This window comes from Ictidomys tridecemlineatus, chromosome 7, assembly GCF_052094955.1.
Source record: "Ictidomys tridecemlineatus isolate mIctTri1 chromosome 7, mIctTri1.hap1, whole genome shotgun sequence".
Lineage (NCBI taxonomy): Eukaryota > Metazoa > Chordata > Mammalia > Rodentia > Sciuridae > Ictidomys > Ictidomys tridecemlineatus.
Window position 1 is genome coordinate 148650306 of NC_135483.1, and position 18420 is coordinate 148668725.

General features: G+C 35.2%; 1 protein-coding gene across 2 annotated transcripts in view; it reads left to right on the plus strand.

Moving 5' to 3' along the window:
* Itga4 (integrin subunit alpha 4) overlaps positions 1–18420 on the plus strand; it is a 79377-nt gene that overhangs the window by 13522 nt on the left and 47435 nt on the right. For both annotated transcript variants that reach the window (XR_013424184.1, XM_005324694.4), the window contains exons 3-10: positions 5668–5774; positions 5866–5995; positions 7981–8048; positions 9275–9404; positions 10639–10724; positions 11535–11597; positions 11686–11823; positions 15058–15169. Coding sequence is in view for 1 of the 2 variants with exons in the window: in XM_005324694.4 (XP_005324751.3) it covers positions 5668–5774; positions 5866–5995; positions 7981–8048; positions 9275–9404; positions 10639–10724; positions 11535–11597; positions 11686–11823; positions 15058–15169 (834 nt within the window). In the remaining variant the exon portion in view is untranslated. The remainder of the gene's footprint in view (positions 1–5667; positions 5775–5865; positions 5996–7980; positions 8049–9274; positions 9405–10638; positions 10725–11534; positions 11598–11685; positions 11824–15057; positions 15170–18420) is intronic.

The window sequence follows — 18420 nt, forward strand, 5'->3', positions numbered from 1 at the left end:
TATACACACATGCATATGGTGTGATTTCAAGTAAGTTTATTCCCTATTTCCTCCCCCTCTTCCTTCCCTCCACTCTCCCTCTCAGCCTTCACCTACTCCACTGATCTTTCCTGTATTTTTATGATATCTGACCCCAGCCTCTTTTCCCTCACTTTGCTCTAACCTCCACATGAGAGAAAACATTTGACCCTCAATTTTTCTGAGTCTGGCTTATTTTACCTTAGCATGTGTTCTAGTTTCATCCATTTACCAGGAAATAATCTAATTTCATTCTTTATGATTGATTAAAACTTCATTGTGTATACATACACCACATTTTCTTAATCCATCTATTGATGAGCACCGGGTCTAGCCTTCATTTGAAAATTTAGGAAACAGCTCAGCCATGAAAAGGATGATGACAATACTCTGTTCTTGCACATAAGTACATTTTGGACATTTTCATCAAGTAATTTTCATAGTGTTTTGTTTCCAGACTGTTTGTTTTTAAACTTTTGTGTCGCTATCTGTAGAAGAGTAAATTTGTTACTAGATATTGAATGCAGTCTCAATAACAGCATCCATTATTTATAGGCCAGGCTAAGTGGGCAATGAACAAAAAGATTCCATTTTGCCCTGAGACTCCACGTCATGTAAGAAATGCTTCTCCCATGGGAACACTCCACTTCTGTACCCATCAACAGTTGCTTAGCATAGCATGTTTGGCAACACAAAATGGCAATTCTTATACAATGTAAAAGTGTTCTCTCTTTGGTTCCCATTTTTCTTGGACAATATACCCTATCAGAGATTGTCTAGATGTTAGTAATCATTCTTTAACTTGTACTCAACTAGGGACATTTTGACCCACTCCCCCTTCCGCTTAGGATTTTAGATGTCATGACATTTGTTTATGGTTTTGAATCATAGCAACAGCCATTTATGAATACTATGATTTTGGACTATAAAAGGTGTACTCAAACCCCAGGAGGGGGTTGAAGTGTGTAGACTTGCAGCCTGACTCTTGACCCGCCAGCTAGTGGATCCAGACCACTGGCTGGTGAATAAAGGTTCAGTCTCCTGCTGTAAGATCAATTCAGTGATTTATTGCAACCTCGCCTTAACATTTTGGAGGCCCTAGGGAAATGATAACCTCAGTCAAGGCTGTGGCTCTTAGGCACACCTGAGTCCTAAATCCTCTGAAGCAGACAGAGAGCTTCCAACCTCTCTAGCTGTGAGAACTCTCTGCTTTGTGAGGGTCTGGATCTCCTGTGGTGACTGATTTGAGACTGCCCATGAAAGCGCTGGTGTGGTCTACCTCTGTAAATCCAGAGGCTTTGAAGGAGGATGGAACTGCATGGGTTGGGAACTATCTCATTTCTTCTTTCCCTTTGACTTTATTGTAATTGCGTAGAGGTTCTGAGCACCTGATTATCAGGGGCTCTGCTTGGGGGTGTATCAATCCACTTGACTGTATCAAGTGCTTGACTGTAATGCCCAAGGTGACCTTGAGCCTGAAGAGGTCTTAGTCAAGGCCCAGAGAACTCTGCTAAGTAGACTGTGAGGGCAGTCTGAAGATTGGGGTCCAGTAGAAGAAGGAGAGAATGTCTGTCCTGTATTTTTGACTTGTCTTGCTTGTTGTTTTTGTTTATCCCCTTTTTGTTTTGTGTTAGTTTCTACCTCAGTTTGCTTTCAGTTTGTTTCTAAGATTATTTTAACTGTTTGCCCTAGAGAGACACTTTCCTTTTATTTTTACAGACCTGACCCATCAGTGACTTGCCATCACCTTCAGACTTGAGTCAAACTCAGAGCCTTGTTAAATTCTTGTCTCTCACCTTCCTTTTATTTCTTTTTTTAAATTTTTTAATATTCATTTTTTTTTTAGTTTTAATTGGACACAGTACCTTTATTTTATTTATTTATTTTTATGTAGTTCTAAGGATCAAACCCAGGACCTCCCAGGTGTTGGGTGAGTGCTCTACCACTGATCTACAACCCCAGCCCTAATTGTTAGCCTTAAACCTAATCCAAACCAACCTGGAAAAAAATGGTTTAAAAGGTTTTAATTGTGCTCTGGAAAGCTTGCATTGAAATGTAAATGGCTGTCAATAGGTGTCCAAAGTAAAAGCTAAAGGTAAAAAAAAGCATTTTACAGTTTGCCTTCATTTAGGAACTGGGCCAGATGGCCAGCAGAGTAGACAATATCAGTTCCTATAGAGGGCAGATTAGAATTAGAGTTTTATAGGATCATCATTTCTAAGATATGTAAAAGCATCATTTTGTCTAGGAAATTTGGCTTTTGTCTCTCCATCAGCCCCAGATATTCTCAGAAAACTCCAAAAATTAAAGGGGTTTAAAGAATAACTTCCAACTACTGGAGGTGACTCCAAAGTTTTTTAGCTGTTGTCAGTCTAGCTGATAAATGTTTTTCAAAATGCCAGGCTAAGATTTTGGTGGCCACCATCCAAGAGACCAGAGAAACCGGTTAAGAACAGGACTCCAACCTGAGGGGGTTCTCCTTAGGAGACTAATGAAAGCAGACTCCCTTGCTGCCTCTTCAGAAATTCCTTCAGGGAGGGATAGGACACTGGCCTTTGTCACTTAACTTTTTTCACCTTGGATGAGAAGGGACCACATCAGGATGGAGACCAGGAAGGCTTTTAAAGTCTATATTTTTTAAGTTCATAATTTTAATCTGCCACACCTAGATTAATGTTTTTTTTTTCTGATCAGACCTATTTTATCCAACTATGAAGGTTTCTTTTATACTCTTGATTCATTCACAGGCCAATTTACAAGGATTAGCTTTCCATCTAATAGGTTTTGAAAAATACGCTATGGATGTCTTTGTTTTGTGTATGTATGTACACTGTGTTTGGTACCAAAATTGACATATAAACTCATAAATTAAGATTAAAAATTTAAAGTAAAGGGAACTAAAAAGAGAACAATTTTACATTGTATAAGAATTGCCATTTTGTGTTGCCAGGCATGCTATGCTATGCAATTATTGATGGGTACAGAGGCAGGGAGTTCTCATGGGAGAAGTATTTCTTACATGAAGTGGAGTCTCAGGGTAAAATGGAGTCTGTTTGGTCATTGCCCATTATAGCCTGGCCCATAACAATTAAATGTACAATATTTGTGACCTCCATCCTTCCCATTCCTTAACAAAGACAAATTAGCAGGAAGAAAATTAACTCCGTTGACTCTGATTTTAGAAATGATTGATATTTTCTGAGAGGTATTCATGGCTATGCTTATTGTGTTAAATAACAGGAACTTCAACCTCAGGTAGATGGAATTGAGCACAGATGAAATGAAATTGTCAAGAGTCAACTAAGAGGGATGCAATTAAGTAAAAAAAATCTGGTTCAGGTGGACATAGAGGGTTCTTTGTTAAAATTAGGAAAAGAAGGCAGGTGGGGGAGAGAAGGGGGGGAGGAAAGGGAAGCAGGGAGAATATTAATGAATCTTATTCTTTCCTCAAATTACTTATGTCTGTTGATTATATGTCTTTGATAATAGTAAAAATAAAAACTGGTGATTTTAGTGAAAAGTCAAGCTGAAAACTGCATCACGATGAAAACCAAAATTTCTTTTTGCCAACTTTTTTCAGTTGGGTTTTATTGGTTTGGCGTCATGTGGACCTAATAACCCCCTATGTTAAACCTTACCCACTCAACATTCTCTTTTTTTCCTCCCTACTTCCCTCTTCCCCACTCTTCACCTCTCTCTTGCTTTCCTTCCTACCTTCCTTTGGTTCCTATATTGACCACAGAAACCTGTGTCCTCCTGGACCCTGTGCTTTATGAAGGCTTGACTTCCTTCCTGTGCTAGAAGCAGACATTGCTAGGTAGCCCAGGGTTCTTTTTCCAGGCCTGTCCTTAGTCTCCATTCCATTTAATCCCCACTAGAAACCATTACCAACGAGTGGGAGTTGTCATTATTCTCCAGGAAACCTAGCCAGAAAACCATGATCCACATTCCCTTCTAACAGTGTTCCTGACCATCACAACACCTGGGGCAGCCAGGCCTTCACCTGAACCCCTGACTCAGACTCTCTGGAGGAGTGGCTGGGAATCTTTCTTCAGTTCAGCTGTGCTTAAGGATAGCATTTCTCCTGAATTATGTTTTGGAGGCACACAAGTGTACTCGTAAATATCTTCCCATTGCTTCCCTTGCAAAATCTCTCCTACCCAGGAGATTTAGTGCACATTGTTTCTCTTCCAAAATATCAGCCTTATCTATGTAGATATTCCAAGTGTGCCCTGGATGTTGTAGGTAAGGGTCAAGGTAATAAGGTTAGAGAAAACATTTAATGATATAGAGAAGGATATGAAGAGTTTCACTATAGATGTGTAAAACTTGGTACCTGGTAACAGTATTTAAAATTAAGTAAACAAACACAAGTCCCACATCTGTATTCAAATTTATCCTAATGTATTTACCTGCCATCGGAAATGAGCACAGATGAAATAAAATTGTCAAGAGTCAACTAAGAGAGATGCAATTAAGTAAAAAAAAAAAAAAAAAAAAAATCTGGTTCAGGTGGACAAAGAAGGTTCTGTGTTAAAATTAGGAACAGAAGGAAGATAGGAGAGAGGAGTGGGGAGGAAAGGAAAGCAGGGAGAAAATACTGTATCTTATTCTTCCCTCAAATTACTTTTTTAGAATCAGTTTAATAAAAGTTCTAATAGGATCCAGCTACGAATGAAGTCATGCAAATAAATGAAAAAAGATTATCACTGAAAAAGAAGATCACTTTTTATTTATGGTTTAGGAGTAAGAAGCAGCACATGCATATTTTATCTAGATTTGAGCCCCTAGCTATTTATGAATTTGCCTAAATGATGACTTGGGAAGACTTGGGAAGCTTTTTTTTTTATACTTAAAATAATCTAGCTTCCTAAGTCTTTTTATCTTTATTGAAAACATGAGTCACATTCCACTAAATGTGAAACATAGAGCAGTTTGTTTTAAATTGCTATGCATTATTAGTATGCTAATTGTATGTTCCACTTTGTGCATGCTCAGTCATCACTTTCTGGATTCAATAAACTGTGTCTTAATTGCTGAGGACCATACAGGAAACATTTTACAAAGTGCTCTGGTAATGTTGCTTATTTCACTAGATAAGTGATTAAAACTAAAACTAAAACGCAAAGTCTTTTCCAGGTATCAAACACTGCAGTTGTGTTTGTGGTAACTATGCTGGTTTTTAAGTGGGCTTCCCCACAACCCATATCATTGAGGCTGTTTCTCTATCAATTGGAGGTCATTTCTTTTTCTTGTCTTTTCACTTATGTGTTTATTTTTTGATTAGTGCTTCATACGTTTACATAAATATGGAATTCACTGCAGTATGTTTATATATAAACGTAGCATGATTTTGTTAAGTTCCTTTATCATTTTCTCCACTTTCCTGTCCCTTCTCCCAATTGGAGGTAATTTTTATAATTCCTTCTTGTATGAGAGAAGAGGTTATTGTTCTCTTGCTTGAGAGAACAATATGTTAGCACAGAGTTGACTCACATTTACCCCCAAACTATGCACTGATTTTAAGAGGAGAGAAGCAGTTGAAGGGAAAACACTGGGGATGAGTGTCTACATTTATTGTCTCTGCTCTTGTACAATAACATTGTTTTCAAGACAACTAATGGAAAAACTCCTGTTCAAATGCTCTAGGTAGCCCTCATGGAGAACCTTGTGGAAAGACTTGTTTGGAAGAGAGAGATAATCAGTGGTTGGGTGTCACACTTTCCAGACAACCAGGAGAGAATGGATCCATTGTGGTAGGTATTGAAATTGGCCCACTGATCAATTCTAAAATCAGATATCATGGATGCAATTTTCACATAATTTGTTCTACTTTTATTTTATCAGGCTTGTGGGCATAGATGGAAAAATGTATTTTACATCAGGAATGAAAATAAGCTCCCTACTGGTATTTGCTATGGAATGCCTTCTAATTTACGAGCAGAACTGAGTAAGAGAATGGCTCCATGTTACCAAGGTAAGGCATAATTTTGATATCAACTAGATCAAGAGAAATAAGTGAGCAACTTTTTAAAAAAAATTTTCAGATTTGGAAGTTTAGCAAGGAAGATGGAAGTCTTTGAATTATTTGTTGTATTTTAAACTGTTCAAAGTATTCCTTTACTTTATCCAATAAAAGGTAGCATTAGTCTTCACAATTGCACTTCTTGATTTTAGAAAAAGAAATTCTACATTTCAATTTGAGAAATGATGGAAGCTAGTTTGTAATTACCCACTTTTGCACTAAATTTATTTTTAATTCATTATAAGTGAGTATGATGCCCAGCAAATATTGAATACTTTAAATTATAAAATTGCATTTTAAAAATCTGGTTGGAAAAAAAAGAGTAGTTTCTTGCTTTACCTCAAGCTTCCAGCAGTAATCAAAAGGATCCAAAGCATAAGTGTAAGCATTTCCTTCTTGTTCACCATTTCTTTTTTCCCTTCCAGTTCATATGTATTCCTTGAATAGCAGGATTCCTGTGGGATTTCTATCTTATAGGTATTTTACATACAGAACTAGAATATAACAACTGTGGAAAACAAAGTGAGGGGCAAATGTCAACAGACCATTTAAAATGGTATCTGTAGGTACCTGGCTAGTTCAGTCGGTCAAGCATTAGACTCTTTAAAATGGTATTTGCAACAAAACTAAAACTCTAAAAATATATCTTTACAAAACCAAGAAATACCAGGAAAAACCAAAAAATATGAATGCCAATTTCCAATTTTTCTAACTGAATAAACAAAACCAAAACCCTAGCATCTAAAGAAAATTGGTATTAACAGGAAAAACTTAGTACGCCAAGTACTTATTTCAGTTACTGATTCTGATGCTATTTGAGAACTTTCCTTCCTAGAATTTGATGTCATGGAGAAGTTTATATTATAAATATTTCTATTTTACCTGTGGACACAATAAAATAAAAAAGAAATATTCTCTATTATACAATTCAGTCTAAGCATCTGTATATTTATTACCTACCCTCTGTTGTCTGTTATGATTTACACTTTTAAACATTTTCATAGTAGAATTTTAGTTTTGCTTAGATATATCTAGCCACATTTTACCAAAAAATTCAAGATGGTATAAACCTAAAACCCTACCTAAAATTGTAGAGTACAGGATCAGGTAAGATATGAAAAGAGTGATAAAAATCATAGCAGCAAATGGTAATATAAGTGCCATAGCAGCTTCTTTAAGTTTTCTGTTATCAAAACTAAAAAGAAGATGTTTCCTTGATCCTTCTTTTCATAGAGAGAGGTTCTTATGTCAGTTCTTCAGAAGAAGCAAAGCTGTGTTTCTTTTGTGAATTCTGAAAGCATTCATTCACGAGGGCTTTGTAGCTAGACACCTTCCATCTCCCTACAGGTCTTGAATGTTTCAGCTGGGAATAATCTAGGAAACAAAGACAAAGTTGCAGTAGTGAGTGAATCCAGAGATCTATAATATACAGCATGAGGACTATATTTAATATAGCATAGCATGACCTAGAAACTTGCCAAGAAGAAGGATTTTGGTTGCTTTAGTCACACACACAAAAGGTCCCTATGAGGGAATGGATGTGTTGATTTGATGAAGCAACCATTTTACCATGTATGTGTATGTACATCAGAATATAATGCTCACCTTGAAATTATAAGTGGAATGTGGGCTCAGTTACAATGCTTACTTCTGCCTCAGATACTTGCTTGACAAATTTTCTATCATATGCTTCATCTTCTTCCCATGAAGAAGAAGCACCAAGAGATGGGTTTTTATTAACATTTCATGGTGATATTTTAAAGATTAATAAAAGATTGTGAGATTTTTAAATTATATTAATTACTATTAGTTTTAATGAAGTAGTATGAAATGTAGAATTTAAAAGGCATATTTGTAAGTATTTCCAAGAAAAAAATTATGGAGGGTTATGTTTTTATCTTAAGATGTAATACTGAATTGTTTGTATCTCATTTTAGATTATGTGAAAAAATTTGGAGAAAATTTTTCATCATGTCAAGCTGGAATATCTAGTTTTTATACAGAGGTAATAATTCAAAAATTAACGATTATGAATGATTATTTTTGGACCTTTATTTCTTCAGAAAGTTAGAGGAATGTTAGGCTTTGAAGTAAAAATTCTGTAACATCTTAATAATGTCTCTTAAATTATATTACAACTTGACTTTTACTGCTAAATATTCATACATATTTAGATGGCTATAACACAAAAACCAATTAAGATTTGTATTAAAGAATATTATTTTCATCTAGAATTTAATGAAAATCAAAAGTACCAAGTTATTTGTTTTATTAACTTAGGTATTGAGAATATCCATGTATTTAAGTTCTAGTTAAGGGGAAAAGAAGTGTGATTCCAAGATTTTCAATTAAAATGATAATAGTTAAGAAATTTAAGAGTTTAATAATGTCCTCCTAAATCAGATATATTCCCAAACTCTTATTCTCCTTCTAAAATTTGAGGGTGTACTATGATAGGTCACAGTTATACTTCACCACTAACTCTCAGTTTCTTTTAAAAGTCCATTATGCATGCATAAATGTTTTTTGACTCCATGGAGACCAGACTGTATCAAGTTTGGGGCTAGCAATTTCTGGACATGTTAACTATTAATAAATGCTTATACTGCTGTCTTTAGTTTATATGTAAGTTGACTTTTTAAAGTTCATGATCATTTGTAAAATCTAGAAATATGCTATATCAGTTTGATCACTGCAGGTTTCAGAATAGAATATACCAGACATAGTCCACCTTCTTTCTGTTGGAATTTGCCTCAATTCCTGTTTAGTCCCAAATTCCAGTGGACTAATTTAATTCCTAAGTCAACATCATGAAGGAAATCATCAGTGGTCTTTTGCAAATTGAAATAAATTAAGTCTTGCTTTTATTCTCTGGCAGCACATGATTATTTTCATAATGAGCATTAATGAATTATGTTCAATTTTCTTTAACAGAAACCACATTACCTTTCTCTCCAAAGCTTACTCTAGTGTTCAGTGATTCTATCTTTGCTTTTTAAAACCCACTGATAAATGTGAAGTGAGAGTTGCAGAGTTTCTTCTTTGAAATTCTTTTAGGTGGAAATCTGTTAGCTTCTTTGGCTTTCCTTTGATGTTTTTGGTAAAATGTTCATATTTCAGAAATTCATTCTAAAAATATATTCTCCTCACTTTTATAATCTTGTATATCTGAAGGAGGTTTTGGGTGGTAACATTTAACTTTCAAGTGATGATAATTTTTTTTTCTTACAGGATTTAATTGTGATGGGAGCCCCAGGATCATCTTATTGGACTGGCTCTCTTTTTATCTACAATATAACTACAAATAAATACAAGGCATTTTTAGACAAAGGCAATCAAGTAAAATTTGGAAGTTATTTAGGTACTGTGAAAATTGACAAACTCTATGCCTAAAGTTAGTAGTAAGTTCAAATAAGGAAAATTGTTCAGAAACTCTCTGAAGGACACATTCTATGAAACTTTAGTTAACTTGATGTTTTACATTGACATTTGTGACTCCAGTTGTTATGCTAGAGTTCTTAGACTACAATTCTTGGCTCTACATTAAGTGACTTTGCAATTCACTTTTGGAAACAGACTTGTACTTTTATGAGGTAAAGTGATTCGAAAGGTGGTCTCAGCTGAGTGCACACTATATCCCAGAAACTTTTTGTAAGACTTGTATCTGAGTAAACTCACTTAAACACATGTATGAAAATGTAAAAGCAGTTTCTTGAAAGACCAAATGAAAGCCAACAGTACTGTCACCAGCATTTTGGATAAGGGGTGACATTATGAAGCATCATCTAAAATTTGCTCCTTAACCTTTGCCTTACGTGAGTTCTTAGATATTTTCCAGAATGTAACTATTTTTATCATTGTTCTTCCCGTGCCGGTTATTATTTCATCAGTCAGTGGTAGAACAGTTTATCATCTGTGTTTCTACAGAAATGCAAAATGTTCTGGTGTTAATTCCCATAACAATAAAATAAATACTTTTCCTGTAGATTCTTAGAAAATAGATTTGCTTAAACTGTATATGCTTCAAATTTGAGCATTTTATACTTGGAAATAATTATAATAAAACAAGTAGTAACTAACTCTCAAACCCATTTACCAATAATTTGTCATTTTCTTATGATAGAAGGATATTGTGAAGTATTATAAGAAATGCAATTGGATATTACGCCTTTTATCACATAAAAAATCTTACCATTAGTGTTATAAATCACCACAGTAGGAAGATTTCATGGTAAAAGCTGAAATTTAGGAAGATTATTATTCAAAGCTTAAAATGTTTTATATCCTCTCCAGTAATTCAGCTATAATCCCAGAAGTTAATCTCTGGTGCTAAACAGAGACTAACAAACCAAATATGAAGATAATATTTTCAATTTCTAGAACTTGAAAATATAAAACATATTATTAGTTTCATAACACATATATCAAAATTGCTTAAAACATAATAAATGTTTTATTCAGCATTATGCTAAGCCTTCTTAATGTTCTGCTTAATATAGTTGTATTGAATTTGGTCTCATATTTAATTCTCTGAATTAGTGTTTATTTAACTCACTATAAATGATGATCCTCGTACTTTCTCCTGTTTCTTGAAGGATACTCAGTTGGAGCTGGTCACTTTCGGAGTCAGCATACTACTGAGGTAGTTGGAGGAGCCCCTCAACATGAGCAGATTGGTAAAGTAAGAATTCCATTTCTATCTTTATTTCTTCACAAAGCTTCAACTGAATTGCATGAGGCAATATGATATCAAAGGAGGAATTGCAAAAATTCTAAGGAATAAAAGATTAGAAATGATGAACAGTATATTATATTAATGGGATTTGGGAAAGAGATATGGTTTTAGAAAAAATCTAGCAGAAAATCTTTAAAGAAAATTATGTAAGTTAAATGAGGCTTTTCTCATAAGTAAATAGTTTGTAATATAAAGTTCTTGAAAGCTGTCCAGGGAATACATTTACTGGTTAACATTTATCCAAAAGAAATGGGAGTCAGCTACATGTCCTTTGCTAAGACCAGAAGAAAGAAGAAAATGTTATTTTGATTCCTTTTTGCTTCATAACTATGTGAACATTGCTCACTCAGTTTTTCTGAGTCTTAGCTTTGAACAGTGAGGCAAACAATATTTTCTGTTCCTTCTATGGGATCAGTAAGATAATTTCTGGGGTCACTTTTTTTTTTAAGTGAGGCACATTAATGTGAAAATGGATTCCTAAACATTTTCTTGTCACTAAAATGTTTTTATTTATTTACTTATTTATTTTTATGGGTGCTGAGGATCAAACCCAGGGCCTCAGATGTGCTAGGCAAGCACTCATCTGCTGAGCCACAATCCCAGCTCCTAAAATGTTTTTATAAAAATTTTGAAACTATACTTTTTTATATTTGAACAACTACATGTTATGAAAAATTGCTCTTCAAATAAGTTGCTTTTTTTAAAGAGAAACTTTGATTAGTATAAACTTCCCTAATTCTTTCTCTAATTTTGCAGGCATATATATTCAGCATTGATGCAAAAGAGCTAAACATCTTATATGAAATGAAAGGTAAAAAGGTAATATATCTCTACCTTTGGTATACCAGAGGCTTTTTTAAGTACTTGCTTTTTTCTCAATGACTGGGTATGGTTTACTTTGGGACAGCTTGGCTCATACTTTGGAGCATCTGTCTGTGCTGTGGACCTCAATGCAGATGGCTTTTCAGACCTCCTCGTGGGAGCTCCCATGCACAGTGCCATCAGGGAGGAAGGAAGGGTGTTCGTGTACCTCAACTCTGGTTTGGTATGTATGATTGCCTGCAACTGGAAGCCACATGTGAATTACCACGGAAACTGAAATTATTCTTATTCCAAGATTTTGAGACTGTAGATTCTTAGGCTTATTGTATTGACAAAAATAAAAAAAAAAATTTAATACTGTCTAAAAGAGAAATGGAACATGGTTCTGAGTGGCCAGCCAATTCATTTGGATACCCCAGAAATATGACATGAATCTGTATGGAATTTTTCCATTCACAGTGAACACTCTGTATACTTGAAATTTCATTTAGTTTTATTTTGACACAAATCTAATTCAAAAGAATGATTTTTGTATAGCCTTCAGAATGTGGACTTTTGAGTGGTTCTATAGTTAAGGTCTTTTTGATTCAAGAAATTATAAAATATTACTGGGAGTAGAAGATAAAAATTATAAGTTTTTCATGATTTGAAAACAATGAGATATAAGATGTTTTGATACAATGTTAATGCACAATTTATGGAGACAATGTTCTTGATAAGAATTTGAAATTGTCATGATTTATTCCAAAGTGGATATATTTTTTAAATAGGTGATTAGTGACTATAGTTAAATTTTAAATCATAGGCAGTGTGTTAGAATAGAAATTGATGACTTGATGTTTCAATTTGAAGAGTTCTGCTGGTCTTATCTTGCCAGCCTTGCTTCTTGACATTAAATCAAAACAATGAATTGATAGGGCCTTAATGGGATCTTCTTGGCCTGTTCCTTTGATTTGAAAACAAGCTCAGACTTGTGAGAAAATTGGTTCATTTCTTAGGGCACATTGTCTTTCAGTAGGATTCAAAAAAGTAAAATCTGTTTCAAGAAGGTACTTGTGCCCTTGTTTAATCAATGGCTTCATAGCACTTAATAAGTTCCTATTCTAAGTGTCAGACAAAGATCTGTGTAATTTGAGAGAAGACACTCAAGCCTTGTAAAGTGGGGAGAATCTCAGAGCTCAAGGTAAAGAGTAGGGAAGTTACACACTGGGATTTCATAGGCTGTGTTTAAATCTAAATTTAATAGTAAAGGCATGCCATGTATACAATGATCATTAGAATACATTAATAGTGACTCCAATTTTTCTTCCATAGACATTTCACATATCAATAAATGGTCTTCCTTATGCCCACTACATGTTCATGCTGCAAATGTCTCTCTTTATGACTATTTGAGGAAAACTTAAACAGTAGCTCAATACTCCCAAAATAAAGTAACATAGGAACTCTTTTCCCGTTGAGATTTGAAGCAAAAATCCTTTCCTTAAAGAGCAAGGGAGGACCTGTGCCCACTAGGCCACCCTCTTACCTGGAGGTCCCACTTTTGAACAATTAGTAATTGGATTTGGCTTCTAAATCCTCTTATATAGATGAGCCTACCTTTGTTACCGTCTACCCTCCTATGTCTTTGTCTGAAGTGGCACTAACCACTAAGTGGCATAACATATTTATTTATCTGGTTTGCTATTGTCTATTCTCCTGGAGTACAGACACTCTGTAGAGAGGAATCGTCTGTCTTATTTATGTGACTCTTTCCCCGGGTCCTGGAAAACTCCTAGTCAAGTAGGTACTCCAAGATTATTTTTGAAATGAACTGGAGAAAGAATGACACTCGAATGACTCTGTCTTCTACCTACTTCTACTAAAATAGCTCTTGGGTGTCCCCAGAGAACCCTTGGTCACTGCTCTCTCTGACTGGAGAATACTTAAGGGTGATAGTTACTTCAGATGAATCTTGTCTGTCCTCCTTGGACCCTGCTCTCCCTTCTATACAAGTTAGCATTTCCCAGGAGCAAACAGTTTTACCCCTCCTATGATTTAATCCCTCACTACTTTGATGTCAGTGATTGCATCTATAGAGATCTTTACATCCTCTTGGTTTGTTTAGAATAAAATAAATGACATTTGTGAATATCTGGAATATAACAAAGACCATAAAAAGAGCTGAGAATAATCTTAGTCCTGATGCCAGGACCTCAGGATCTGGTGAGGACATCAAACATTGGATAAACTCAGTTGAATGCAACGTGGCAGATGGCATGTTGTAAGTACAAACAAGGTGGAACAAGCAATTCCCTTTTGGATCCATAATGCTTCACAGAGGAAGTAATATTTGAGTGAGACAAGAAAAGGAATTTTTCACTTAGAAACTGAAAGGTGAAGGACACATCACAAGGGGAAGATTATATGTGTTTAGGGAATGACTAATAATAGATTTGCTTGAGAAGAGGAAAGGATTTATGATGAGTGGTACATTTTTTTTTTCTTGAACACAGGGGACTAGGATGATCAGAGTTTGCAAGAGGACTGGTAGCTGTTCTTACAACAGCTCATTTTTACATGTCTTACTGAAATAACTCATTTTCTAACTTCTGAGGTATCAGTTGACCAATCCATGCTCCATTGCTGCTGGGATCAGGTTCCAAAGGCCAACTTGAATCATGTCACTAAACTCAGAAACCTCTCAGTGGCTTCCTATCATTTGCTACTGTGAGAGTGAATTTTCCTACACAATCAAATTTCTATACTGCAAGGTTGAAATATGTTGCTATTTTGGTCTCATTCATTATACTATTCATTAACCAGTTATTATAGCCAAATCCTTTGGAATTTGGGTTTTACTCATATTTTTTTCTATACATCAAGTTTATACCTTTCTTTGGGTAGCTACTTAGCTTGCCATTGTCTTTAGGAAATCTCTTATAGATCTTCTTTTCTTGCTGCTCGTTATTGACATTCTGTGCTTGCTTCAGTTAAGTGTTTTTTCTTGACTTCTTGCTATTGCAAAGCAGTTTGTATTTCCGAATTGTTTGCATGCTGCACTAAGCCCTCTCTGTAATTGTGGGTTTCTTAAGGAAAGAGAGAGCCTTTGAAATACACACTGCCTTGTCCTCTTTCACCTGTTCACTCTGTACTGTGCATTGTCTTTAGTAAGAGCTCAATAAATATTTGTTAAATTGAATTATCCAAATGATTTATTGAATTTTTAAAGTGAGGGATCATGAGTTTGACAATTTTTTAATGTCCTCTGAGCTCTAATCATACTATTATATGTGTTGACATATTCAATAAATATTTATTGAATTGAACTGAGATGTGTGTACTAAAGCTCAGTCTGTAGTTTGTCCAACTTGTTTGACACATTAGAAAAAAATCCATATCCAATTATAGCAGTAAATCATGTGTAAAGTTGTCAGGGAGTGTTACGATGACACCTTTTCTCTCCCTTCCTATCTAGGGAGCAATAATGAATGAAATGGAAACAGTGCTCATTGGAAGTGACAAATATGCTGCAAGATTTGGAGAATCCATAGTTAATCTTGGCGACATTGATAATGATGGCTTTGAAGGTAATTAAAAGTATCTAATTTGGTATTTGGTTTCCACTTTGAAATAGTTCATGGGCTGGAATATGATTAGAGCATTATAGTGTTTGCCTTTCTCCTGAGAATGGAGCCAGAATGGTATGCTTAGGTTTTGTTCTTTTCCTTCTTAGTGTTACATATGACTTCCTAATTGTCAGTTATTGATCTTTTGTTTTGGTTTGTTTTTAGGGTACTCAACCACTGAGCCACATCCCCAGCCCTATTTTGTATTTTATTTAGAAATAGGGTCTCACTGAGTTGCTTAGCACCTTGCTTTTGCTGAGGCTGGCTTTGAACTTGTGATCCTCCTGCCTCAGCCTCCAGAACCACTGGGTCAATTATTGATCTTTACCATTATTAATGATGATATTTAAAATATTTTACTTCACTGATTCTAAGGCACCTTTGATTATAAGTTGCATTATTATTTTAGCTGCCCCTGAAAAAAGCTGCCTAATAAACTGAGACACCTACTACTTTTCGATTTTAAGAAAAATCTCCTGATATCAGAAATAAAATGTGGAGGGGAAAATTGCTTGATAAATCATTGGACCATGGTATTTAACACTTGGTGCAGTAAAGACACCAACCAAACACAGCAGAGCCTGGCTGCAGGGCTGGAGCAGATCCCCCAAGGCCCTGCTATGCTGGGAATTTCCTGCTCCACTGCTGCCTTGTGGTAGGATTTGGGGAATTCCAGGAAAATGTCCTGAGCACTGGTGAGGGTCAATTGGGAGGCTTGGGGACGATGGCTGTTTACCAACTGCTACTGAGGTATCTCCATAATTAATTATACTGTCTTAACTGTCATGTTACCCTGTATGTCAGCCCTGTTATTGAAATATCATATTTCACTGCATAATCATCATAGCACGTTAACATATATTCACAAGTATTCTGTGCATCCTAATCTTGCACTGAGCACAGTTTAATAATAAATTATTTTTATTAAAAATAATTGCTCAGGTTTTTTTTTTTTAATCACATAATGGTCATACCCCACTCTTTCGCAAAAAAAAAAAAAAAGAATAAAAATGGCATTAAGTCTGTAATGACTTAATACAGGTACCTGCCTCTACCAGTATTCCCTTTGCTTTGCTTTGCTCTTTTCACTCTAGTACTGAGTGGTGACCAAGTCTGTAAAAATTGTGCATACAATGATGAATAAGTTTGAAAGGAGAATGCACAGTCTCCAAGCCACTAGGTCTTTTCAGGGCTCAAGATTAAGTCTTTGTGATGTAGTCATTAACATTATTTGGTTATATGAGGCTAAAACTTGGATACTAAAAATAAGTGAGGGAGTTTTGGGTACTTACCTCAATTTCCTCTTATACATAAATGCTACTTTAAATGTTTAAATGCATTATTCTGCAGAAAAATCAGTTATTGAGTACAGTATTGAGTAGGCACCATAATAAATGAAAATGAAGGAAGTACTGGCACCTTTCTTGTAGTTATATAATCAAATGAAAATAAGACATAAAAGTAAATCTCATTTGTGGTGGATTAAGGATCTTTCTTAATAAAAATATATAGATGATGCCATGCACCTTACTATTTTATATGTATCATGAGATAATGGTTCTTTTAAAAACAAAAACTACCTTTTAGTAAATACTAAGTTATGATTCCTCTACAGCTTGTTTTAATTGGTACATTCAAGGAAGGCCACTCCCCATTTGGAATATCCTAAAATACATGTGCATGTGAAGAAGAAATTATGTGCATTAAAATTTCAAACCTATATTCTTATCAGAGTTGTAAAGCTGTTATGGACAGTAAGCAAGTTTCCTTTCCAAAATCACCCTAGTACCTGAGAAAGTCCCAATTTCCAAGGGGTGTGAAGGACAAAGTGTTCTATTGGTGAGACTTAGGAAGAGGACTTTTGGGGGGACCTTCCCAGGATAGTGCAGGTTTTCAATCAGTGTGTGAGAACCAAGGTTTCAGATGGCACTTGTTTCCTAGAGTCCTCTTTACTCTTTTTTAAAAATTTTTTTTGGTACCAGCAATTGAACTTAGGGCCACTCGATAACTGAGCCTCATTCCCAGCCCTATTTTGTATTTTATTTAGAGACAGGGTCTCATTGAGTTGCTTAGTGCCTCGCCAGTTACTGAGGCTGGCTTTGGACTCACGAATTCTCCTGTCTCAGCTTCCCGTGCCACTGAGATTACAGGTGTGTGCCACCATGCCTGGCTCAGCCCTCTACTCCTCAAGGTTGCTTCTATTTCTAGAAGACTATAATTACAGTAGGTGTAATATTTCTATACTTTTTGTGCTATTTATAATCTCATTTATAACCCACAATGTATTTATCCTTATTTAGTGAATGTTGATAACACCTCATATCTTTTTCTACTTAGTCCAGTTGTAATTTTATTTTCTATTTTGCCCATAATTAAGAGATTTCTACATTTTAAATATTAGCAAGACCATGGTGATTTGGAAGTAGACTCAGTGTGTTCAAGCTCTTCCTTAAGGTCTTAACTCCATTCTACCACATCTGCTTGAGAGACACAGCAGGGAATCTGTATGTTATCTTTCTTTAAAAAAAAAAAAATTGTGGGTCCCAGGGATTGAACCTGGGGCCGCAAGCATGCTAGGCAAGCACTCTGCTTTGAGCTAAGTCCCCAGCTCTAGACTATTTTTATGTTTCCCTATCCTTTTCCCCCATCATCTATCTTACTTTTCTCTGGTAGATGCAGATCCTTCGTGTTCATGACTGGGATTGTGAGACTGTGTAGACAGGGAATGAATATCCAACCTGTTCTTTTTTCTTTCTTTTCTATTACTAGGACTAAATCATACTCAATGCCCTTTGTGCAAAACTTTGTGATGCTTTGCATAGCAAAGCTGTTATTTTGACATTTGTCACATCATTTTTGTATCGTTCTTTAAAAGGAAAAATATTGATGATCCTATTTCCTTAGAAAAGCAAAGCAAGCCATTTTCTAAGGAGATGACTGGTTAATTTGGAAAGTATAGTGTAAAACTTGAATCAAAAATAAAAAGTTGTGGAATAGGTAGGTACATAGATGGACAGGCTGACACGACTAATAGGCAAATAGGTAACATTTTGGATCATATAAGATAGATTTGGCAAAACTATTATTGGTTTAATTTTTTTCCCTTCACCTTGATACTCATCTGGCTTTGAGACTATTATGTTTGAGTATTTTTTAGAGTAGAACCTTATTAATATTCTCTAATTATAAGATATTGTGTTATTATTTTATGT